Raw genomic sequence first — 21,863 nt, 5'->3', positions numbered from 1 at the left:
ACTTAAAATAAAAAATGGAAATTAAACTTGATTACTCTTGTTACGTCTAAGATAGTCTCGCTTTGCCAGACCATCCTCCAAGGCGCTGCGGAGGAGGGTCTGGCTAGACCACACCGCATTCTGGGATGGGAGAAAAACATCCTCTAGTTTATTGACATTTCTTTAAACAAATCACAGTCGTCATGGGCGGAGCTAATCTCAAAATAGCCTCGGGAAATAACTTGTTTTGGTGGAAGGTGTACTTTAAAAGTTATTTTAGTCGTGCGAGAGAAAACTCAGATTGGACAGATAGTCTAGCTAGCTGTCTGGATTTACCCTGCAGAGATCTGAGGAGCAGTTAACCACAGTCCTCATAAATCGGGTGAAAGGAAACGACATCAGTGAAAAGATATGAATCCGGTGGAATTTCCTGCGGCACCGGAGCAATCCCGGAAGTGGAACGTCGTGGATATAGACTACGTCTAGGATTATATCAGAGTTTGGTTTTACTGGTGTATTTGAAATCTGGAAAACTAACTGCTTAGCCGCCCAACTGAAGGTAAGGGTCAGAGGCCTACCTGCCGTCCTTCGGCGCAACGTCAAACAGCGTTGACGTTCAGTTGACAGTTCATTTGTTTGACATTCAAAATGCGAATATAACCTTAACTCAAACTCCGTGGGGAAACGTCACAACAAGTCAGAAAACACCATCCTCTTGAGCAGTATCTCACTCAGTGTTGCCAACTTTGCGACTTTGTTGCTAGATTTAGCGACTTTTCAGACCCCCTTAGCGACTTTTTTTTCACAAAAGCGACTAGCGACAAATCTGGCGACTTTCTGTAGAAAAGACAGCGACTTTCTGTAGAAAAGTCGCCAGTATTCACACGAGGTATTTCTCTCCTGTGGCCGCCAAAACTCTCCTCTCTCTTCTGTTCTGTGACTGAGGAGTAGAGGAGCAGCCCCTCCCCTCTCTCCTGATGTGCAGCAGCACTGCGCACACTGTGCAGGCAGGTAGAAGGGGAGGGGGGACAGGGTGCGGGGGCCGGTGTAGGTAGGAGAGACAGCGGCCTGGCCCTGGGCAAGCCAGCCTTCTTTGAGAATTCTTTATCAATCTTTTTCCCTCCCTTAGTTTGTAGAATCTCTTTTTTTTACTTCAAAGATAGGCTACCTAAATGATAATTATAAGGTAAAATAAATTCCTGTATTGAATTTGTGATTATTTGGCTAAAGATTTCTATTTCTTTCTATCTACGTACCTTGCTGACACAACCACTAAGCTTTATGCAAATGATTGCGTAATGATGTCATAAATATGCAAATGAGTGTATGACATCATCTAGCTACTTTTAGCGACTTTTGGAGCTGGTGCTAGCTACTTTCATTGGAAAAGAGTTGGCAACACTGCTCTCACTGAGCTCTCGAATCTGCTTCATTTCCACTTTTGCAGACTCTATGATGCAGGTAATCCACACCCACCCCAGCCCGGTGGCCAATAGAAACCAACAGGTGGATTATGCTGTGACAATACATAGATATTGGAAAAAAAAACTGTAACATCAGCTCTACTGTAAATGAACATCATAAACAAGTTTGTCTAAATATCCAATAACCAGACTTCAGTGGTGTATGTAAAAGCATTTCACTTGTATGCGTGTGAGATTTTCAGTACAGTATGTGAATGAGTTTGGTTTCCTATGTGTGTGTGAGAGGAAAAGTACATGTATATGCATGGTAATTCTGAATAATGTCCCTAACGGCCCCTCATACAGGAGTGTCCTGTAACCACACCCAGCAGTGATGTCACAATGCACTGACAGACTCTGAAGTACACTGCTACGCCACTGCAGCAAGGTGACAAAAAACAAGACTCTCAGCTGCTGTCAGTGTCTTTAACAGTGAATGCTGTTGTAAAGAACTGAAAGCACATGCTTGTAGTCAGTGGTAGAATGTAACTAAGTAAATGTACTCAAGTATTGTACTTAATTACAATTTTGAGGTACTTGTACTTTTCATGCCACTTTCTAATTCTACTCCGCTACATTTCAGAGCAAAATATTGTACTCTTTACTCCACTATCATTATTTTACTCTGACAGCTTTCGTTACTTTACAAATTAAGATGTTTGCACACAAAACACATGTAGTTTATTAAAATATGATGTTTTATTATAAATTAAACTACCCAACGATATAACGGCCTACAAGTACAGCTGACATAATTAGCCGATTAAACACTGATTTGATTGACAGAACTGTTTGGCTCGTTTCCTGTTTCTAAAATGTGAGGACATTTCTGCATTGAGTACTTTTACTTTTTATACTTTAAGTACATTTTTCTGATGATACTTACATAATTTTACTTAAGTAACATTGCATATACATACATAGCACTTTTATGCTAGCCTCAAAATAGTTATTTTTAAAACACTAAGAAGGCTCGACACAACATGAAACTTTGCTCCAAGTATGACCAGGGTCTCTACACATGAACTCCAGCATTGACAACATTGTTTGTGTACACAGAGTTTACTAAAAAGAAAGGTTTTGAGCAACTCACTGTAGCTGTTGTTCTTCTGGTCACCGTCTATCGAGCCAGTCAAAAATAGTCGAGGGAGGAGAGTAAAGATGGAAAGCTCCTAAAGCTTAGTTCCATATAAATTCACGGATAATTTGTTGTTTTGTCGATGGTGAAACACAATATTGACCTTGTAGTTGAAAAAGGAGCCTCATATAAGAATGACATTTCCTCCTATGGAGTCCGTTCATTCACATTCGGAGATCGCCTATTTTTGACTGAGAAAATGGCGGATAGCGTAAACAACAACTGCTAACGTGAGTTGCTCAAAACCTTTCTTTTTAGTAAACTCTGGGTAAACAAACAATGTTCTCAATGCTGGAGTTCATGTGTAGAGCCCCTGGTGATACTTCAAGCAAAGTTTCATGTTGTGTCGAGCCTCCTTAGTGTTTTAAAAATAGCTATTTTGAGGCTAGCATAAAAGTGCCCCTAGCACTCCCATTCAAAAGGCCATTTGACCGAAAAACTAAAATACGGTAAATCTTAAAAGTGGCGATTCCGTCCTAAATATGCTTTTAAACGAAAGTTTGACTTGGGTACATTCACAAAAAGACCCTAGGTTGCATTTTGGCGAGAGTTACGCTTTAAGTAAAGGATCTGAATACTCCTTCCACCACTGCTTGTAGTTAGAAGTCTGGTATACAGTAGTAGCATGAGAGGACTGGTGGGTCATTGACTCAAAATCAACCTTTGCCATTATTACTTCTCCAGCACTGAGCTCCCTCCACCCTGAACACTGCAGTGATGTCAGTGAGGGTGTTGGTAGTAATGTAGGATTGGAACCATGAAAAAAAAAGTCACTCTGATTGGCTTCTTCAGAGAGAATGTTCTATACAATTAATTGTCCAAATAACCAAATACCAAAACTAATGACACTTCCATCAGCCTCAGCTGTATTGTTTGTTGATATGTTTAGCTCTAATTAGCAGATTTTAGCGTGCTAACATGCCAAACAGTAATGTAATTAATTATTTAGTTATTTTAGTGTTTGATATCTAGCATGCTTTTAGCTACAGTGCTCCAACTTCATGGAATGACTTGCAAAATCAGCAAATACTGCAGGTTTTTATTTCACATACTGAATTCAAGTCCTACTTAAATCAAATATATCAACATGTCTGCGCTTGTTTTTAAAATGTGTTCTGTTTTTATTTCTTATTTATTTTTGCAGTCCATCCCTGTTTGCCTGTTTTTTGTTGTCTGTTAAAGTGTATCCTTTATGTGCTACCTTCTTGGCCAGGGCTCACTTGTAAAAGAGATTGTAATCTCAATGTGATTCTTTTCCCTGGTAAAATAAAGGTAAAATAAAAAAAATGGATAGATCATGTCATGTAGTCTGGTTATGTTATGAGGTTATTACCGGACTGTTTCTTATCATGTTTCGTTCGTTTTGTGGTAGTTATGTTTAGCTGCAAAAAAAAAAAAATATATATATATATATATATATATATATATATATATGAATGGATGTTAATGATTTGAAATGTGAAAGCAGTTTCAGTTTGTTAGACTGGTTTAAAATGCCAGTTAAGAGTGTTTTAAACAGACGTAATGTCCCTTCACTCAGCACATTTATATATAAGTTGGCCACTCTACTTCTACACTCAAGATTCTACTTCTTTCCAGATGAGGTGTTTGTAAGGAGAAGGAGGACATTGTTGTCTATATTTGTAGAAATAATAAAATAGATTAGTGCTCATCTGCAAAGAACGATTTTCCGTTAATGTTCCTCTGGGAGATGGTGTAAAACAAGTAAAGATAAGAGGAGGGAAAGATAAAATCAGCAACAAAGCTTTTCATCAAGATCAAGATGTGTGTGTGTGTGTGTGTGTGTGTGTGTGTGTGTGTGTGTGCCTGCATGGACAGGCAAGTCTGTGGTCCATCTCCCTGCGTGTAGAGGATATCTATTAATAAGTTCATCTGATTCATCTTTAAATACATTTCTCCTCTCTCTCTTCACACTGGCTCACTGCATAACAAGCTTTGACAGTAGCGAGTTGGGTAAAGCCATGCATACGGATGAGGGGGGCGGGGGGGCTGGTGTGTGTGTGTGTGTGTGTGTGTGTGTGTGTGTGTGTGTGTGTGTGTGTGTGTGTGCGTTGGCGGGGCCTGCAAGAAATGAACGTATGATTATTTGTTCTTAAGCACTAGGGTGTGCTAGCTTTCAGCACAGCGGACAGCGCCTCGGGCCTCTGCTTGTTTGGTCGTACAGAGAAGAGAAGGAAGGGTCTGCTGCTTCTAAACACTTTGGTCAACACTGGGTTTATTCTCCCTGGTCTGCATCAACGGAAGTACATTTCCAGGATAATTATTGCCTGACATCCTGCGCGTAGCTCACACGCCAGACGTCCCTCTCTGTGTGTTGTCGTTCTCAATCCCTGTTCGCTTCAGGAAACAACAACAAACTTCGAGCTAGCAAGCTACACGCTGAAAATGGCAAGTTTTAAAGAAAATTTGGATCGTGCAACAAGGCAGGCCTGCTTGGTTCTTTCAGGGAATGATTATAAAGATTTACAAAGAATATGTTTACGGCATTTACTCTCTTATTGGGATGTTTTGACCAATTGGTGGGATTGCTGTGGACGAAATACACCCAGTGATACAATGTTAGAAGCAAATTATGTTTAACCATGTATCCAGCTAATTAAAATAACTCATGTGACTGTATTGCGTCAACAGTTAACTTCATTTAATATTGGATGTGGCGTTTTCTTTTGCAGGGTGCAAATGTTCCACCAAAACAAGTTCCTTCCAGAGACTATGTTGCAGAGCCACAGGCGCGTCCGGAGCACAGCGCCGCCCAAGACGATTGTGATTGGTTTAAAGAAATGCAAACAACCCTGAGCGTTTTTTTTTCTCATATGCTGGAATGTATGTGTGGTGTAGCCAGACCTTACTCCACAGTGCTGTGGAGATCTGGCAATGCGAGACTAATTCCCCCAGACCCATGAGCTGTGGAGCAGACAATTACCTCCCAAAGTGGGGACCCAATCCTCCAGTGCTCTTGAGTACGCTTCACGGTGTCCCCAGCAGGACCCGAAATTAACAACTGAACGCGCCAATGCGAGTACATTTTGCCATTGGCAGGTGAAACTGTCAATCTACCTGCCACGTTGGTGGGAAGCCAATGAGAATTGAATGATTCATTAGTTATTTTTTGGCACTGTTGTTCTTTCACATTTCAACCAAGTCCGCCATTTCCTTGGATTTGAGCTAAAAAAATGTGGCGGCACATTACTGGCAACCAACAAAAAGATGAGGATGATTCAAAGAAAAGTAAAAGAAGACGTTTTAATACCAAATGGACAGTTGAGTTGGCGATAACGACAAGGTTTGTGTCTGATTTACAACTGCAGTACAGAACAAATGTACTGCAGTGACTGTCATGTGTATAGCTCAGAGCAAGCACAGTTAAATCCTTTTATGATTGGGACTGAAAACTTAAAATGATGAGCAATTAAGGACCACGTCATCAAAAAGCCTTTATGAGGGGAAAAAAAATTGGCTGGTAAAAAGCCACGGTGGCAGGCGGATTTTAAAACCCACCTGCCACAGTGGCTGATGGCCAAAAAAAAAGTAAACTTCAGGCCCTGGTCCCCAGGTATAGTAAATGTGCCGTTTTTGAACTGCACTTCACAGAGTTCACTTGTCAACCAAACAATGTGTCCAGAAATGTAAAACTCATCTCCTCTTGTGCCCCAGAGGACTTCTCCTAGAACTACAACTCATAACAACAAATGGAAAAGCTTTTGTTAACTGGATACATGTTGTATCACAAATGTGTTCTTCAATCAATATATAATGTACATATAAATGTTGCAGGTTTGAATTTTACTGTGACTTACTAGAAGTTAACACAAAGGCATACATTGGTGGACAGTTTACTCATGTGTGCTTCTTTATACTTCTACTCTACTACATTTATGAGGGAAATATTTTAATTTTTAATTCATACATTCAGTTACTTTTTAACATTTTACATAAAGACATATGATAAGAAAGATTAAACCAGTGGCCTTATAGAAGATCAGTGTCCTAGTTTCAGATGTCTATGAGTTGTTAGCAGTTTCACCAAAGAAACATTTCCCCTCTAAACTTTTTAGATTGTTTCATTGAAACAACTGGTCGAGGTCGAAAGAGATATAATTATTCAATATTTCACAAAAAAGTCTAAGAAAAAGTCTACAGCCTAAAATAATGAATGCAAATTTGTGTAGCAGTTTTTATATATTACATAAAGTTTTTTAATCCAACACATTCTCACTCCCATCTCGTAAAATACGGACGCTTGGTCAGGTGCCTTTGTCGCTGTTATTGACGCTAAAAGTCTCCTTTAGCGTCATATAACGCGCTTTAACTAAACGCGCTTGGTCGGGACTATTGGCGTCCCTTTTGATGCAGTTAGGTTAAGGAAAAGCTTGTGTGTTGGCTTACGTTTCCGTGACTCGCGGAAAGAATGGGACGGTTAAAGACACGCGGGACACGAACCCTGGTCTCCTGGGTGAAAGTCCTGTGTTTGACCCATCCACCGCCCCGACCAACCTTCCTACGTGGAATTCCCCCCTTACATACTACTCTCTAAACCCCGTGCAGATGCTGCTCTCCCCGGTACGTTCTACAAACACGCTGAAGGGCGCTTTTTTCGTCGCTTGAGATGCTGACAGCCACTGTCCAAACGTCCGTATTTTACGAGTTCGGAGTGAGAACGGGTTGTTTATTCATACATTAATCATCTCTAGACCCCTTAGATTTACTCTGTGACCCTTTAAGGGGGCTTAACCCCCAGGTTGGAAAATACTGAGCTACATAACTGTATACAAAGTAATAAAAACTAACTTCACCTCCTTCTCCACGTGCTGCTTTCACTTTAATGCATCACCAGTACCTTTGATACATTGATAGCCTACTTTTTACAAGTAGGATTTTGGGTGAGGGACTTTAACATATAATTATTTTTACATGGTTGTTTATTAAACAGATAGTTTATAAAGACTGTACCGTTCGTGTATACAGGCAGGCCTGTATACAAGCCTGTGGTCGTGACTGTTTTCCCAAGATGGCGCCCGCCTGTATACATGAACGGTACAGTCTTTATAATCTATCTTTTTAATAAACTGTCTGTACACTTACAAAATTCTCAATGGTTCTGTTTACATGTAGGGACCCTTATTATGCTACCGTTGAAGTGTGGTGCTATTTTGAGCCTTGTTAGTGGTATAGAAATAGCAATTTCTTTTTACTTTACCAGTGCCCTGACAACTTAACCTGACTCCGCCAGATGGATTGCTTCGCATTTGCTCGGCATATCCATCTGGGAACTTTCTGTTGGAGAACTTTTGGGAAGGGGCGAAAATACTGGTTAGCTGATTGGATAAACCATCTGTCTATCACCACCTTCTTCACGACTAGCGGAGCCAGTTGATATATCAAACTCTTGCCGAAACCAGTCGGGAGAAGAGCAAAAACTTTTCCTCCGAGAAAAGCCTCCAGTGCTGTTTTTTGCTCTTCTTTCAATGAAGGAATACTTTCTAATTCGGATCAAACTTGCGCCATAGTTATGCTCATCTCATCCGTGGAAACCGCCATGTTGTTTAGACTGAACAGTCGCTTCTTGTTGCGTCACACCTAAACCCGCCTCAAAACCAACGCTGATTGGTAGATTGTTTGGCGAACGGCTCCAAATTTTCTCTATCTCAAGATGCCAGACTGATCTGCTAGTGGAAAACTGGAGCTTGCGAAATCAGGACGGTCTCACGAGGCTACCGACAACTAGCATTATAAGCTAATTAGCAGTTTGCGCTAAAACTGGTCACATTCGATTAGCATGAAAACAACTCCCAGAGAACGGTCGAACTCGGTACACGTGTTATTAACCCTTAGGTTCATTTTGCGCCAGATTTCTCCTTTAAGTAAATGTTCGGTGTTCTTTCACCTTGTTTATAAAGATGACAAGTTTTAATTAGAGGTTATACAGTATTTTATTACCCACCTACTGAACAGTGGGACACTCTAAATCATTTTACTCTAAGCTGTTTCCTTACTGCTTTAAAAATGTGCGTTAATTTAACTTAATTAAGTTTCCTCAGTTTCAAGAGTCAGTTGTTCTTTTGGGAGCTACTTTGTACCGGCATTGATACTAAATACTAGGGGTGGGGGAAAAATCGATACAGCATAGTATCGCGATATTTTCCGTGGCAATACTGTATCGATATACAGACGGCAAGTATCAATCTTTTATTATATAAGTGTTGGTCAGTTTGTCTGCTTGACAATCCCATTTTGCAGCAATAAAATAGAAGTGAGATGGGGCAGTGGATATGATACATGCCTTTGGTGTGGGAGACCCAGGTTTGATTCCCACTGCGATACATCAACCAATGTGTCCCTGAGCAAGACACTTAACCTCTAGTTGCTCCAGATGCGTGTGACCTCTGACCTACTGTGTATGGTAATTGTAAGTCGCTTTGGATGAAAGCGTCAGCTAAATGACATGTATTCCTTTTGGGGACATAAACTGAAACTATGAAAATTTTAAAGTTAGAAAAAGGTAATAAATTGCAATTTATCGCAGAATATTGCAAATTGTTTTAAATCGCAATGATATTGTATTGTGACATAAGTATCGTGATGATATTGTATCGTGAGGCCTCTCACCCCTATTAAATACCCTGTGGAGCTGGGCTTGAAAGTTTCATTATACAGAGCTAGGGACAACATTCAATACTAACCGTCATCATGATTCACCATGTTTTATTATGAAGAACAAAAAAACCATGACATGCATTAAAGACACACGTTTCCATCATATGTCATCACAATTAAATTAAATACAAAGCAACTGTTTTTGGAAAAGTACAAAAGTGGGCCCCTGGGTAGCTCACCTGGTAGAGCGTGCACCCATTTGTAGAGGGTTTACTCCTCGACTCAGCGGCTGCAGGTTCGACTCCAACCTGCGGCCCTTTGCTGCATGTCATTCCCCCTCTCTCTCTCCTTTCATGTCTTCAGCTGCCCTATACAAATAAAGGCCTAAAATGCCCAAAAAATCATCTTAAAAGGAAAAGAAAAGTACCAAAATGTATGTATATATATATATATATATATATATAGAATGATTGTAAAGATTTACAAACCAGAAACAACCCAGAGTGTTTCAGAGAGTTCCAGATCTTATCGAACACACCTCCTCTATCTACATTATAAAATCCCAGTCTCTCCAGATGTGTTTGCCATTTATCTCAACTGCAGAAAATAAGGAGTTTAAACTCTCAAACAATGCAGGCTGGGAAGTCTGCTATATGCTGATCATGTTTCTTTCGAATCTTAATTTCGTGAGATGATTGAACTCAATGCAGTAAGATACATTCATTCAACTCATCATTCAAGTCAAAAGACTGTCAGGTCTTCTCAGGTGTCAGGTGAACTCATGTGTATCGGAAAAGATTAGGCCTAGTTGATTCCACTAAATTCCTCTATGATGTTTTACAATGCAGTTTTCCCATGCGTTTTTATTCTTTGAAAGAATATATATGAAAGAATTTCTTTCATATCTATCTATCTATCTATCTATCTATCTATCTATCTATCTGTCTGTCTGTCTGTCTGTCTGTCTGTCTGTCTGTTTGTCTATATCTATCTATCTATCTATCTATCTATCTATCTATCTATCTATTCATTTTTTTTTCAATTTAAAATAACATCACAGTGAGCTACAGCACAAAAGGCTTGTTTGGGATCATTTGCATGTCGGTGTTATTAGTGTTTTAAAAATACCGAAAACACCAACTGATAGGCCTAATTCCATACAGAAATCGTACACTGCGGTGTGTCTGGTGTCGTCATCACGCTGCCGAGTAGGTGGGGGTTGACGTAGGCTATACAGCAGCCCCCACCGCCCCCACCCTTCCCTCACTCGGTTTTTCTCGTGGATGCTGAGACCGAGCTCCTGTGCGCGCGGGCTCTCGCAGCAGTGGCTCAACCCCTCCTCCTCCTCCTCCAAAGATGTCGCATGAGCTTCTCCTCTCACCACGGCTTCTCATTTCTTTTTTTCTTTTCTTTTTCTCCCAGTGCCCTTAACAGTTAGCCTAATTCTGTCAAATTAGCAACTCTCGCCGCCGGGAGCAGCTAGCTAGCCCTCGTCTAGTCGCACGGACTGCACCCCCTCCCTACAACGGAGGTGTTTAAACCCTCTACCCGGCGCATCCTCTCTCTCTCTCTCTCTCTCTCTCTCTCTCTCTCTCTCTCTCTCTCTCTCTCTCTCTCTCTCTCTCTCGCTCGCTCCTCAATCGCCGCAGAACTTCGCCGACAAACCGTCAGGTGACCGCGCGGAGCGGAATATTCATCAGCACCGTCGTCGTCTTTCATCCCTCCACTCCTTTCAGACTCCAGGCAACCGGAGCTGCCGCAGCCCCGGTCCCCCCTGTACGCTCTCATCCGGTTTGGGACATTCTCCGCTCCACGCACACGCAGATTAACGGGGATTCTGCCTCCCCGCTCGCGCGCTGATGCTGATGTCCTTGAGCTCGGCCTGCACGGTGAGTCGGTGAGTCCGTGCGTGCCCGCGTGCGTGACTGTTATTTACCCCCGGGCGCCCGAGCGTCGTTTTTATTAGAGAAGATGCGCTGTGATTCATTTCTAGCATGTATCATTGATGTTTGTTTAACTGCAGAATGTACCACAGGCCCTAATGTGGCATTTCTCATCACAGGCCTTACACAGCTATAATAAGAGCCTATACAGTATAGGACATACCATAATTCCCTGCATGGCAAACAGCGCTATGACATTATGAAGGTGTATGTGTGTATGCGTGTGCGCGCGTGTACGTGTGGATGTGCTTGCGTTGAGCCAATGATACATATCCATCCATCCGTCCGTCCATCTATTCGTGTCCTGTGTCAGTTGATGATGCGGTGCCGCTTACCGCTTGCTTTTCCCGGGCGCCGGGGCGCTATGTATCAGGCTATAAGGTATTAGGTATCAATTGCGTTGTTTGTCTCGGTTACGGCACGTCGCACCTGCAGCGCTGAGCTGCGGGGGTGTCGATTTGATCTGGTAATGATCTATGGCCGGAGGGACTTTCATAAGTCGTCCTGTTCAGGCTCGGTTTGAGTTGGGTAGAGCGGGCCGGCGGTGGTCGGGCCGGTAACCTTGCGGAGGGACATAGGGTAGGCATGTGTGGCGCACCATCACTCTCTTTCTCCTTGCATCTTTAGTGGCCCACAGTGTAGTTTCTCGGCATTGATCAGGACCTCCTGTTGTTGCCATATATGTGATGAGGATGAGGATGAGCAGAGGGATGAAGCTCAGGCACGTCTGAAGGTGACCAGGAAAGGTCGTTTTGTATGGGAAGAACACTGTTTCATGGGGCCATTCCTGCAAACAAGTGCTGCACAGTCTTGCTGGCAATTGCAAGAATTAAGGGTGTGTGTGTGTGTGTGTGCGCGTGCGTGCGTGCGTGCGTGCGTGCGTGCGTGTGTGTGTGTGTGTGTGTGTGTGTGTGTGTGTGTGTGTGTGTTGCTTAGGGTGGAGGTGGATAGTGGCTCATGTGGGATAGACACGGGACACCGTGATAGTGAGAGTGTGTGTGTGTGTCTGTGCATGTGTGTGAGATGGAAGAGAGATGGATATATCTGTGGTCAGTCTTAACTCTGACTTTTTCCCTTTCTTTCTTTCTTTCTTTCTTTCTTTGTTTGTTTGTTTGTTTGTTTGTTTGTTTGTTTCTAAGTCCAGTTGATACCCCTCCCTTTGCCAAACTGTAACCATCATCATCCTCGTCATCTTCAGTATCATCCAGTTGCTTTAATGTGCTCTACACAGTAAATGCAGATATCTGTGCCCTGTTGGCTCTTGTAAGTGTGCTATTCCCGCTGGGCATTACAGAAGTGTGTTACTGGCGCCAAGCCAGCGATGGCAGGCAGCAGCCCAGATACAAGGGCCCTGCCAGAGGTGACCCTTCAGATGCCTGCCGAAAGTAGGACTGCAGGTGCACAGGTGGACCGCAGGCTAACTAGTGTAGGCGGGGGGATGAAATACTGACAAGTTAAGCTAACTAGATAACATGTAGACAACAGGGACAGGTATAATGAACCTGACACAACTAAGCCATAAAACTACTGGGAGGAGAACGGAGTTCACCTTTGGTCCATGGTAATAAACACATGATGGTATACAAACAGACATTTATACACTCTTCCCCCTCTTATTGACACACGCACGCACGCACACACGCACGCACACATGCACACACACACACACACACACACACACACACACACACACACACACACACACACACACACACACACACACACACACACAGAGCAGTAAAGGAACACTCACCTATGATGACAATTGTGTGCACAAGAAGTACAGACCGGAACACATGAATGCACACATACTTGTTAAGTCACATGTGCTCAAGTGTGCATGTATGTACTACACACACACACACACACACACACACACACACACACACACACACACACACACACACACACAGTCACAAAGCATACGAGGCCCTGCTGGCCTAAAATCAAATCCCGTGAGGACCTTCTCTCTGTACCCTTGTTAACTTTCTTGCTTCTGCGATAAAGAGGAAACCCCAGAGGGAAAAAAGTGGGCACTTTCTCTTAAAAAAACTAAACAAAAAAACAATCAAATTGCATCGACCCCCTGAGGGATGGTGTGCTGAGAAGCAGGGCTAGCATTCAGGATAACTGGGCAGGTCACTGATGATTGTGGTGACCTTTTGTCTGAATCTTTTCATGTTGTGTGTGTCATGTCAGCGATTATTTCAGTGATGTCTCTGGGCATCAGTGTTAGTGTGTTGTGTACTATACATTCATGATGATGGTATGCTGTGGCTAAAGGGGACTGTATTTCTGTGCATGTGTGTGTGTGTGTGAGTTAGGAAGGCATAACAAATTGAGTAACAAAGTTTTTTGTGCAATTATGTAACACAGGCTCACATGTGCGCATACACATGTGCACTGTGCACATCAAAGCTCTAAGACAAACAGAAAGACACGGTCAGAGTTAGTTGCAATAGTTGGGAGGCTTAACAGAAGTGCTTTTTCCTGCATGAGCGTTATAAAATCAGACAGAATCTGTGAGTAAGAAACCGGGCAGGGAAGAAAATGCACGCTGGCTGATTAAATAAATGATTGCAGTAGCAGGAAGCAGATAGACAAGGATAGCGACAAAATAAGGGAGTCAGAAGAGAGGAAAAAGAAGACCGTAAAATAATAACAAGCAATGACACAACACAAACCAAGGCATGTAAAAAAAAAAAAAAAGATAGATAGATAGATAGATGGGAGACCAGGTAAATAAGAAAAGATGGAGCAAGAGGAAGCAGAGCAGGGGAAGGCAGAGCAGGGTGACTCAGTCATGAACTAACACTCTCAGTCAGGATAGAGGCATGGTAGGTCAGAGAGGAAATAAAGGGAGGGAGAAGATGCAAAAGGCAGACAGAGCTAAGGGAGAGTGAAGAGTGGACAGGAGGGAGGAGAAAAGGAATTAATGATGAGATTCAGTTCTTTCATGCTTATCCTTATGTAAAATACCCTGACAGTATGTGCCATGTGTGATGCTGAGAATATTTAGTTACAGGCAGCGCTAATTGCTCATGTGGGAAGAAGCTTGCTTGGTCTCACTCAGTGTGGTTGAAGTTGCTGTTCTACTAGGCGGATACTGAACACTATCGGTGTCAGATTTATTGTAATTAAATCAGTTCCAGCGATGGGCCGAAATGTTAAATCAGTGATTAGGAAATAGTTTTTTTCAGGGGATTCAACAAGAGCAGCTCACTTCCGGAAAATTCCCTCTTTCGGGCCTCACAAGCCTTTTATTAGACTGAACCAATTAAATGTGAAGTAATCGCACCTGCAAGGCATGATGTGGATGTGTCCAGGCATGGCATGATTTGTGACAAAGGATGTACCTGGTTTGAGGTAGCATTACAGTACCTGGGTTAACATAAAGGAGCATGATGGTAAAAATCTTTATTTGTTATTATTATCAAGAAATCCCATGAAAAAACCAAAACCGACAATACTAAATTATAAATGATATTCAGAACACGAATATAGCAGCAAACAACTATTTGCTATGTAAAGATGTAGTGAGATAATGGCGTCCTGAGCAGAGAATGAAGTCAAACTCCCTCTGTGTGTGTTGGGATCTGAGCTTCTCTGTTTTACTGGTTTGGTAAGCCAGGCTGGCGGCGCAGGCATCTGAGTGCCTCCCTTTGAAGCTGTTGGCCCTCCCCGTTAGGGCCAACCAATTAATCGCAATTTTATCAAAATCGCAATTTAGACTAGTGCATCATCCAAATTGCGCAATATTTGTAAAAGGCAAAATATGTGTCAAACCATTCTAAATTAAGTATTGTGGTACTGCAGAGACATCCCAGCCTACAAATCGTATTCTACAGTCTAAATCATTTTTAGTTTGGTATAGATCCTCGCAAAAATCACACTATAATCATTTGAATTGTTTCAATTTGAATATTTTTCAATGAAAATGAGAATAATGATACAAAATTGATCTTTCCCTCCAATTTTGTGAGTCATATTGAATCCTCATATTGTGCAGCCCTACTCCTTGTTTCTTCCCCCTGCCTCCCTTAATTGCTGCCGCTCAGCACGGCACACTACCTACGCGAAAGAGCAGTGCCGCTCATGCAGAGGTTACCGCTGATAACGTCGCAGAAGCAAAACTCACTCACCCTCCGATTGCCCCCAAAATTCCATTCTCCAATTTTTCAATTTGCATTTAACATACTACTACTTTAATAAAGTCTCTATCCACTACACAGCACTTAAAGCAAACTCACTTTTACAGCTAGTTCACCTGTTAATCTCGTTATTTCCTTCTTCCAAAACAGCCAGGAGTGGAGTTTTCTTTAAAATATAATTATGACTAGTGTGATAACTGCATGCCAAATTAATCAGAGCATACAAGGCCAAATTGACTCCTAAGTTAGCACATTGCAAAAGCTATTTTTAAACGGAGTCAGACGCAGTCAGTCCACATAAAAACACACCAATGCTACATTCACTTGCAAAAGAACGGGAAAACACTGATGAATCTGCCAATTAGATTAATTTGCTTGTTAATAGAAGGTGCCGGAACACCATTCCGGATCGTACCGGCCCACTTTAGCCCCTACAGTTAATATCGGATGAAAAATGTTACAGCTTTATTGCACTGATTTAAGTTTGCACTCCATTTGTTCCTTTTTTGAGAATATTTAAAGTGTTTTTATATGAACAATGGATGAAATGACTAGACTACTACTGTTGTATAGTAAGTAAGGTGTCCCTCGTAGTGATGAACCCAACTCTGCAGCTGCTTTGACCTCTTCGGAGCATTTTAGCATGCAACTTCACTGTATTTGTTCAGTCTCATGGCTCTCATGAGACTCAGGAGGCAGCTGTTTCCAGCTAAAAATCTAAAAAACAAATGTACGCTATCTACACAGCACTAAACAACAGACAGACAAAGTTAGTGGCTAGCTGGTGAACATAGTAGAGCATTTTGCAGCTAGATAATTTTTCTCAGGAGTTGGTGGAGTGAATATTAGACTTACATTTGTCATGTGGCCAGAAAGGCAGCTCCAAATGAATCCTAATGTTACTCAGTGTCAGCTGGATGTGTAAATAAGCCATATCCACTTTATAAAGTAATAACATGTCAGTGTTGTGTTTACAGCTTGTTGTGCTGCCCCCAAATGGATAAAAGCATTAGCTTTACAAAGCTTAATGTGTGGAAAAACTGAGCAAAGGTTTAGGTTTGCTTACAGGGCTAGACCAATAATGATCTTACCTTTTTAGATAATCACATGTATCATATTTGTAACCATTTTCTAGCATGACTGTACACTTCAAGACACACGTTCTTGTGTAATAATAATATAATGATGATAGTGAGTGAGATCAATAGAACAGAGTGGTAATGTTGTATCTCTTTCTTGCTCTTTCTCAGGTCCTGGTGGTGCAGTAGAAGCTACCTCTGAACTGGATCCACTTCCCGTCTCTGATTTATCAGTCGCCTTTGCCTTGCTCGCCCCTCTCTCCATCCGTCCATCATCCTCCCATCCCCGTCTCTGTAAGTCTGTCAGCCCGTCCGTCCATCTGTCCATGGACTGGCCGTGACCCTGGAGGGAGGGGGACAGAAAAGAGGAAAGAGCGGAGTCGCAGAGGAGACGAAGGAAAAGAAAGCTGGATTCATTCAGTCATCAAGCTTCTGAAGTGCCCCGGCTTGCTGTCCTTGATCCCCCTCACCCTCCTCCTCCTCCTGTTATGGAGAATTAAAGGAGCAGTGGGAGGCTAGGCCAAGATAGTGAGGAGGAAAAACTAAATAATCAACCATCGCCCCTTCATTGTCTTTGAAATGAAATGAAAAAAAGTGTTTAGGTGTATCATTATAATTACAGATTCTTTAAGAAAGAAATCAAGACCGAACCAAGATATTGGCTGCTGAGCACATGAACAACCCTCCACCAACCAAGCGAAAGGGGAACTGAGTTGAGGACAGACTACAGAGAGAAAGGAGGACCAAAAAACAGAAAAGAAACCCTTACTGACATGTCAACAACAGCCACTATGGGTGAAATGGCAAACAGCGCGGTGGAGTTTTATCCCAAAGGGACAAGAGGAGTGGGCGGAGCAGGAAGGGCAGACGGTAGCCATGCAGGGGGAGACTTTGGGGTCACGGTGGCGGAGCTATCGGAGCTGATGGAGCTCCGAGGGGCCGATGCCATTCAGAAGATCCAGGAGAGCTACGGAGACGCAGATGGGCTCTGCCAGAGACTACAGACCAGCAAGAGTGATGGTGAGCAGGCATGGGTGGACGAATGGTTGAACTGTTGAAAAAGTAGAGTGGTGGATATATGAATAATGGAGGAGTAGATGGATGAATGGATGATAGCACATGTATGAAAAGACTGATGAAAGGAACGGTTGGGTGGTTGAGTAGATACAGTACCAGTAGGACTGGGCATTAATTCAATAGGATCATTTATCGTCTTTCAATGGAATCATATATCGAGATGTTGTGATATAGAATTACGTTGTCTAAATTGATAATAACAAGCACATACTAACTCAATTTTCTCAGAAAATCTGTTGTGAAACATTTTGAGGGAATATCATTTGAAGAATTGCAGATTTGTTTTACCATCACACTTTTTTTGTGCATGCATGTAATAGCCATGGGCCGGTTACCGGTTTTCAGGTTTACCGCGGTTTGAAAAAGTAAAGGTTTCAAAACCACTAAAATTTTGTGTCATGCCGTTCCTGCGGTATAAGCTGTTTTTTATGAATGGTCAAGGACAGAAACAGCAGTTTAGTAATCCGTTTCCCTGCTAGTGTATACATTGTGTTCAATGGAAAAAAATTAATTTAATTTTTTTTACCCAGACATTTAAAAAAAATACATTTTAAAACTGTAATTGTAATACCGCAATACCGTGAAACTGTGATATTTTTGCTGAAGGTTATCATAACGTCAGAATCGTATATACCAACCCATGCCTAGCATGTAAACATAGTCAGTGTATAGCTGGATCTTTTTTTTTTTTTTTTTTCCTATAATTTCACTTGAAACTGTTTATAACATTATTGATGATTATTTATCTAAAATCTAATCTTATCACTTATCTTATCTAAAGCACCAATTGTCAACCCTACAATATCGTCGCAATATCAATATCGATGTTTGATGATGTATCAATGATTTGGTCAAGATTATCGTGATATCTGATTTTCTCCATATCGTGCAGCCCTACGTACCAGTCACAAGTTTGGACACACTTTCTCATTTAAGTGATTGGGAAAGTGTGTCCAAACCTTGGAACTGGTACTGAACATGAATGGGTGAATAATATGTCTGCTAGTATTGATAATTTTCTTTGTTGATTAATCTGTTAATTAGTTTTCTCGGTTAATCGATTAGTTGTTTTAGTCTATAAAATGACAGAAAGATGACGTCCTCAAATGTCTTGTTTCGTCCACAACTCAAAGATATTCAGTTTACTGTCACAGAGGAGTGATGAAACTAGAAAATATTCACATTTAAAGGGGAACTATGCAGTTCTTTTTAGCTTAATTTACCTTAACTGAACAGCTTCGGAGTCATTGGAATGGTTATATGACTTTTTTTGGGTTGAATGGTGGTCACCTCGCTTCCCCCTAGCGCCTGTGAGCGGAAAAACCACCCTTGCAACTTTCGGCTGGCGACCCGGCGGCCTCAGTGTCAGGAAGTATTGCGTGATATCAGGTCTCGCGATGTATCAAATTGCTTCACGGCACTGCACACATAACAGGAACCGGCTAGCTATAAGAACAAGGTAGCGACGGAGTTTTTCACACTATCGTCATGGCTGAGCCGGCAAAAAAGAAGCAGAAAGCTAGGAAAGCATTGTCGGAGGAACAGAGAAAGAGGAAACGGCAGACTGACCGAGTGAGGACTCAGACACAAGTAAACATAGGAGCTGCCAAATATCTATTCCGAAGCTGTAGGGGGAGCTCTATAGAGAAACCTGCCAGCAAAAAGAGAGAAAACAGTGAAGAAATTGCCAAAACTGCGGGGGTAAGCGTCTCCTCACAACCCGAACCTCCTATGGCGCCATTTTGATGCTAATAAGCCATCACCTCCCGTTAGCATCCCATTGACTGCCATTCATTTTGACGTCACTTTGACAGCGAATAACTTTACATCTGAAGCGTTTAAAGACTCTATTTGTCCATTGTTTATTTCTAAAGAAACATGACAATGTATAAAAGGCTCCATTACCTTGTACCTCACGTTATGGCTCCGTAGCAGACGTTTTTGTAAAAATAGGCTAACGATTGTGTCATAACCACGGGACTTTCTGTCGCACAGTAGAGAAATTACCGTATAGTACAGGAGAAGCGTGCAGGCAGTTTCGACTCACATTAGCTGTTTAAGTTTAATTACTAATGTTAACTAGCATTTTAGTGATCAATAATTAGCCTGTGTCCATGTTATCTCCTTACATATACCTACGCTCTCCGTCTCTGCAAGATTGGGAATGATTGAGATTTCACTAGAATTTGTAGAGTGGATGAAATGGAGATGGGTTAACAGTGAGATGAATTTGGTACACTGAGATGAATTAAAAGAAGAAGTAGAAGGATAGATGATATTGAGTCTTGGGTGGGGTAGCTCATTAACACAACTGCATGAGTGGTGGTGCTGCAAACTGTCCTAATCATCTGTCTGATTTCTACGCCATCATCATTTGGCTTAAACAGATTAATGGCATCAATCATTCTATAACAAGATCAAACTTTGTTGCATCACCAGCATGTTTTGATGACAGAAACTGACCAAGACAACATTCATTTTATTTTCCTCATGCATTATCACTACGCACGTAGACTGAATTTAAAAAAATGCATCAATTTCACCGCAGTACAACACATTTCAGACAGAAGGATACAGAATGAAATGAAAGCACTTACATCAAACAGTAAAAACTGATTTTATTCATGGAGTGTAATCCTGGCTGGGATGGATTCCTGGATAAATTGATTGGTGAATGGATGATGGGTCTCTAATGGATGAAGGAACGATGATAAATACATTTTAAATCCATAAATGGATGGATGGATGAATGGAGTAAAAGTATGCAAGGATTGACGAGGATCTCAAATATTGCAGACACAGTGTCTGTAACTATGGATTCATGTATAGCACTGCAACTATTTTCATTATTCTTTCAATTAATCAATGAATTATGTTAGGACTGCAATTTATGATTATTCTCATTGTTGATTTAGCTGCCAAACGTATAAAGCTGTAAATCCTCACATTTGACAACCAGGAACCAGCAAATTTCTGCTTGAAAAATGTAGTGTATTAGTGTACTTTAAAGGACAAATAAGGAATAATAACTATAACTGAAATGATTGATCAATTAATCAATCGACTGAAAAATGGCAAACATTCTGACCATTAATTGTAAAAAAAATAATCAATAGATGAATCTATAATGGAAATAATCGTTAGTTGGACCCCCCCGAAGCGTATCTTGAAATTGCTTACTAAATGGTATATTTACTTAATAAATGAGTTGACTGTAAACTATCTAATAGTACCTTTCACTTACAAACTTAAACACACACTCTCTCTCTCACACGCACTCACGCACGCACTCACGCACGCACGCCCACACACACACACACACACACACACACACACACACACACACACACACACACACACACACACACACACACACACACTAAAAGAACAAGTTGATATAATTATGCCAATCAAAGATTTGTAGTAACTGCTGAGGGTATAATTTGTGTTTCTGTGTTATAGAGTGTGTAGGCCTACATGCATGCGCCCACTTGTATGTTCTAACAGGGGTGTGGTACCACACTACGCCCACTCCTTCAACTAGTTTGTAACCTAGCAACACAACATTCGAGAGAAGTTGGCTGCGAAAGTCAGCAAGAGAGAGAAAGATGATGGAGAACTGTGAGATGGTGAGACGCTGAATTTGAGGAAGAAGAGTGTGTGTGTGTGTGTCTGTGTGTGTGTGAGAGAGATATGGAGATGGAAAAAAGTGAGAGAGTTGGTGGGTGTTAAGTTACAGTAAGTCTGTGTTGAGTGTTGCTAATTTGATACTGTGAGCTGGTCAGGATTCAGTGCAGCAGGTCCCAACAAACCCAGCATACACACAGAGTCGTGTAGCTGCAGTTGTTCTTACAAAGCACAGTTGGCAAACAACAGACACAAACACTAACGCTGCTCTCCATACACTTGGACAGGCTTCTTTTGCACTGTGCTGACTTTTACAAATTCATCTGGCGTGACAAACCAGCCAGTACAAAACATGGATGAAGAACGATGTTTCCCACCTTGTCAAAATCTAATGTCATTACTCGAAACGGATCATTCAGATGTTTTATGCTCCAGAGGGGTGTACCACGAAGTAAGATGAGTGGCTTAGCAGGGTATGTTGAGCCTAAAGTCCGAGTTTTTTCTCTTTTAACCTGGCTAGATCACCATGGTAACTTATGCTGCACACCCAACTGGCTCTGGAGGAGGTTATGTTCAGAGTTTCGGATTGAAATTGGCTATAAAAAGGAGCCACCTGTTCACTAATCAACTCTTTTGGAAATGGCCCCACCTTTCTTGCAAAATACTAGGGCTGCAACTAACGATTGTTTTTATTGTCGATTCACCTGTAGATATTTTCTTGATTAATCGATTTCCAGAGATGGGGACTCGAGCTTGAGACTCGGACTCGAGTCGCACTTAAGTCACACGCA

The 21,863-nt window shown here is 41.7% G+C and overlaps 1 protein-coding gene across 6 annotated transcripts in view; it reads left to right on the top strand.

The window, feature by feature from the left end:
* Positions 1–10,473: 10,473 nt before the first annotated feature.
* The window catches only part of atp2b3b (ATPase plasma membrane Ca2+ transporting 3b), a 55,412-nt gene continuing 44,022 nt past the window's right edge, over positions 10,474–21,863 (top strand). For 2 of the 6 annotated variants that reach the window (XM_031310722.2, XM_031310680.2), the window contains exons 1-2: positions 10,474–11,084; positions 16,540–17,388. In XM_031310722.2, the coding sequence (XP_031166582.2) occupies positions 17,142–17,388 (247 nt within the window). In that variant the 5' untranslated portion in view covers positions 10,474–11,084; positions 16,540–17,141. Of the gene's footprint in view, positions 11,093–16,539; positions 17,389–21,863 lie in introns of all 6 variants that reach the window. The other 4 variants (XM_031310708.2, XM_036007891.1, XM_031310689.2 and 1 more) reach the window with 3 other exon arrangements.

Source organism: Sander lucioperca, chromosome 12, assembly GCF_008315115.2.
Source record: "Sander lucioperca isolate FBNREF2018 chromosome 12, SLUC_FBN_1.2, whole genome shotgun sequence".
In the NCBI taxonomy this organism is placed as follows: domain Eukaryota; kingdom Metazoa; phylum Chordata; class Actinopteri; order Perciformes; family Percidae; genus Sander; species Sander lucioperca.
The sequence above is the reverse complement of the archived record's forward strand: the minus strand, read 5'-3'. Positions and strand labels throughout refer to the sequence as shown.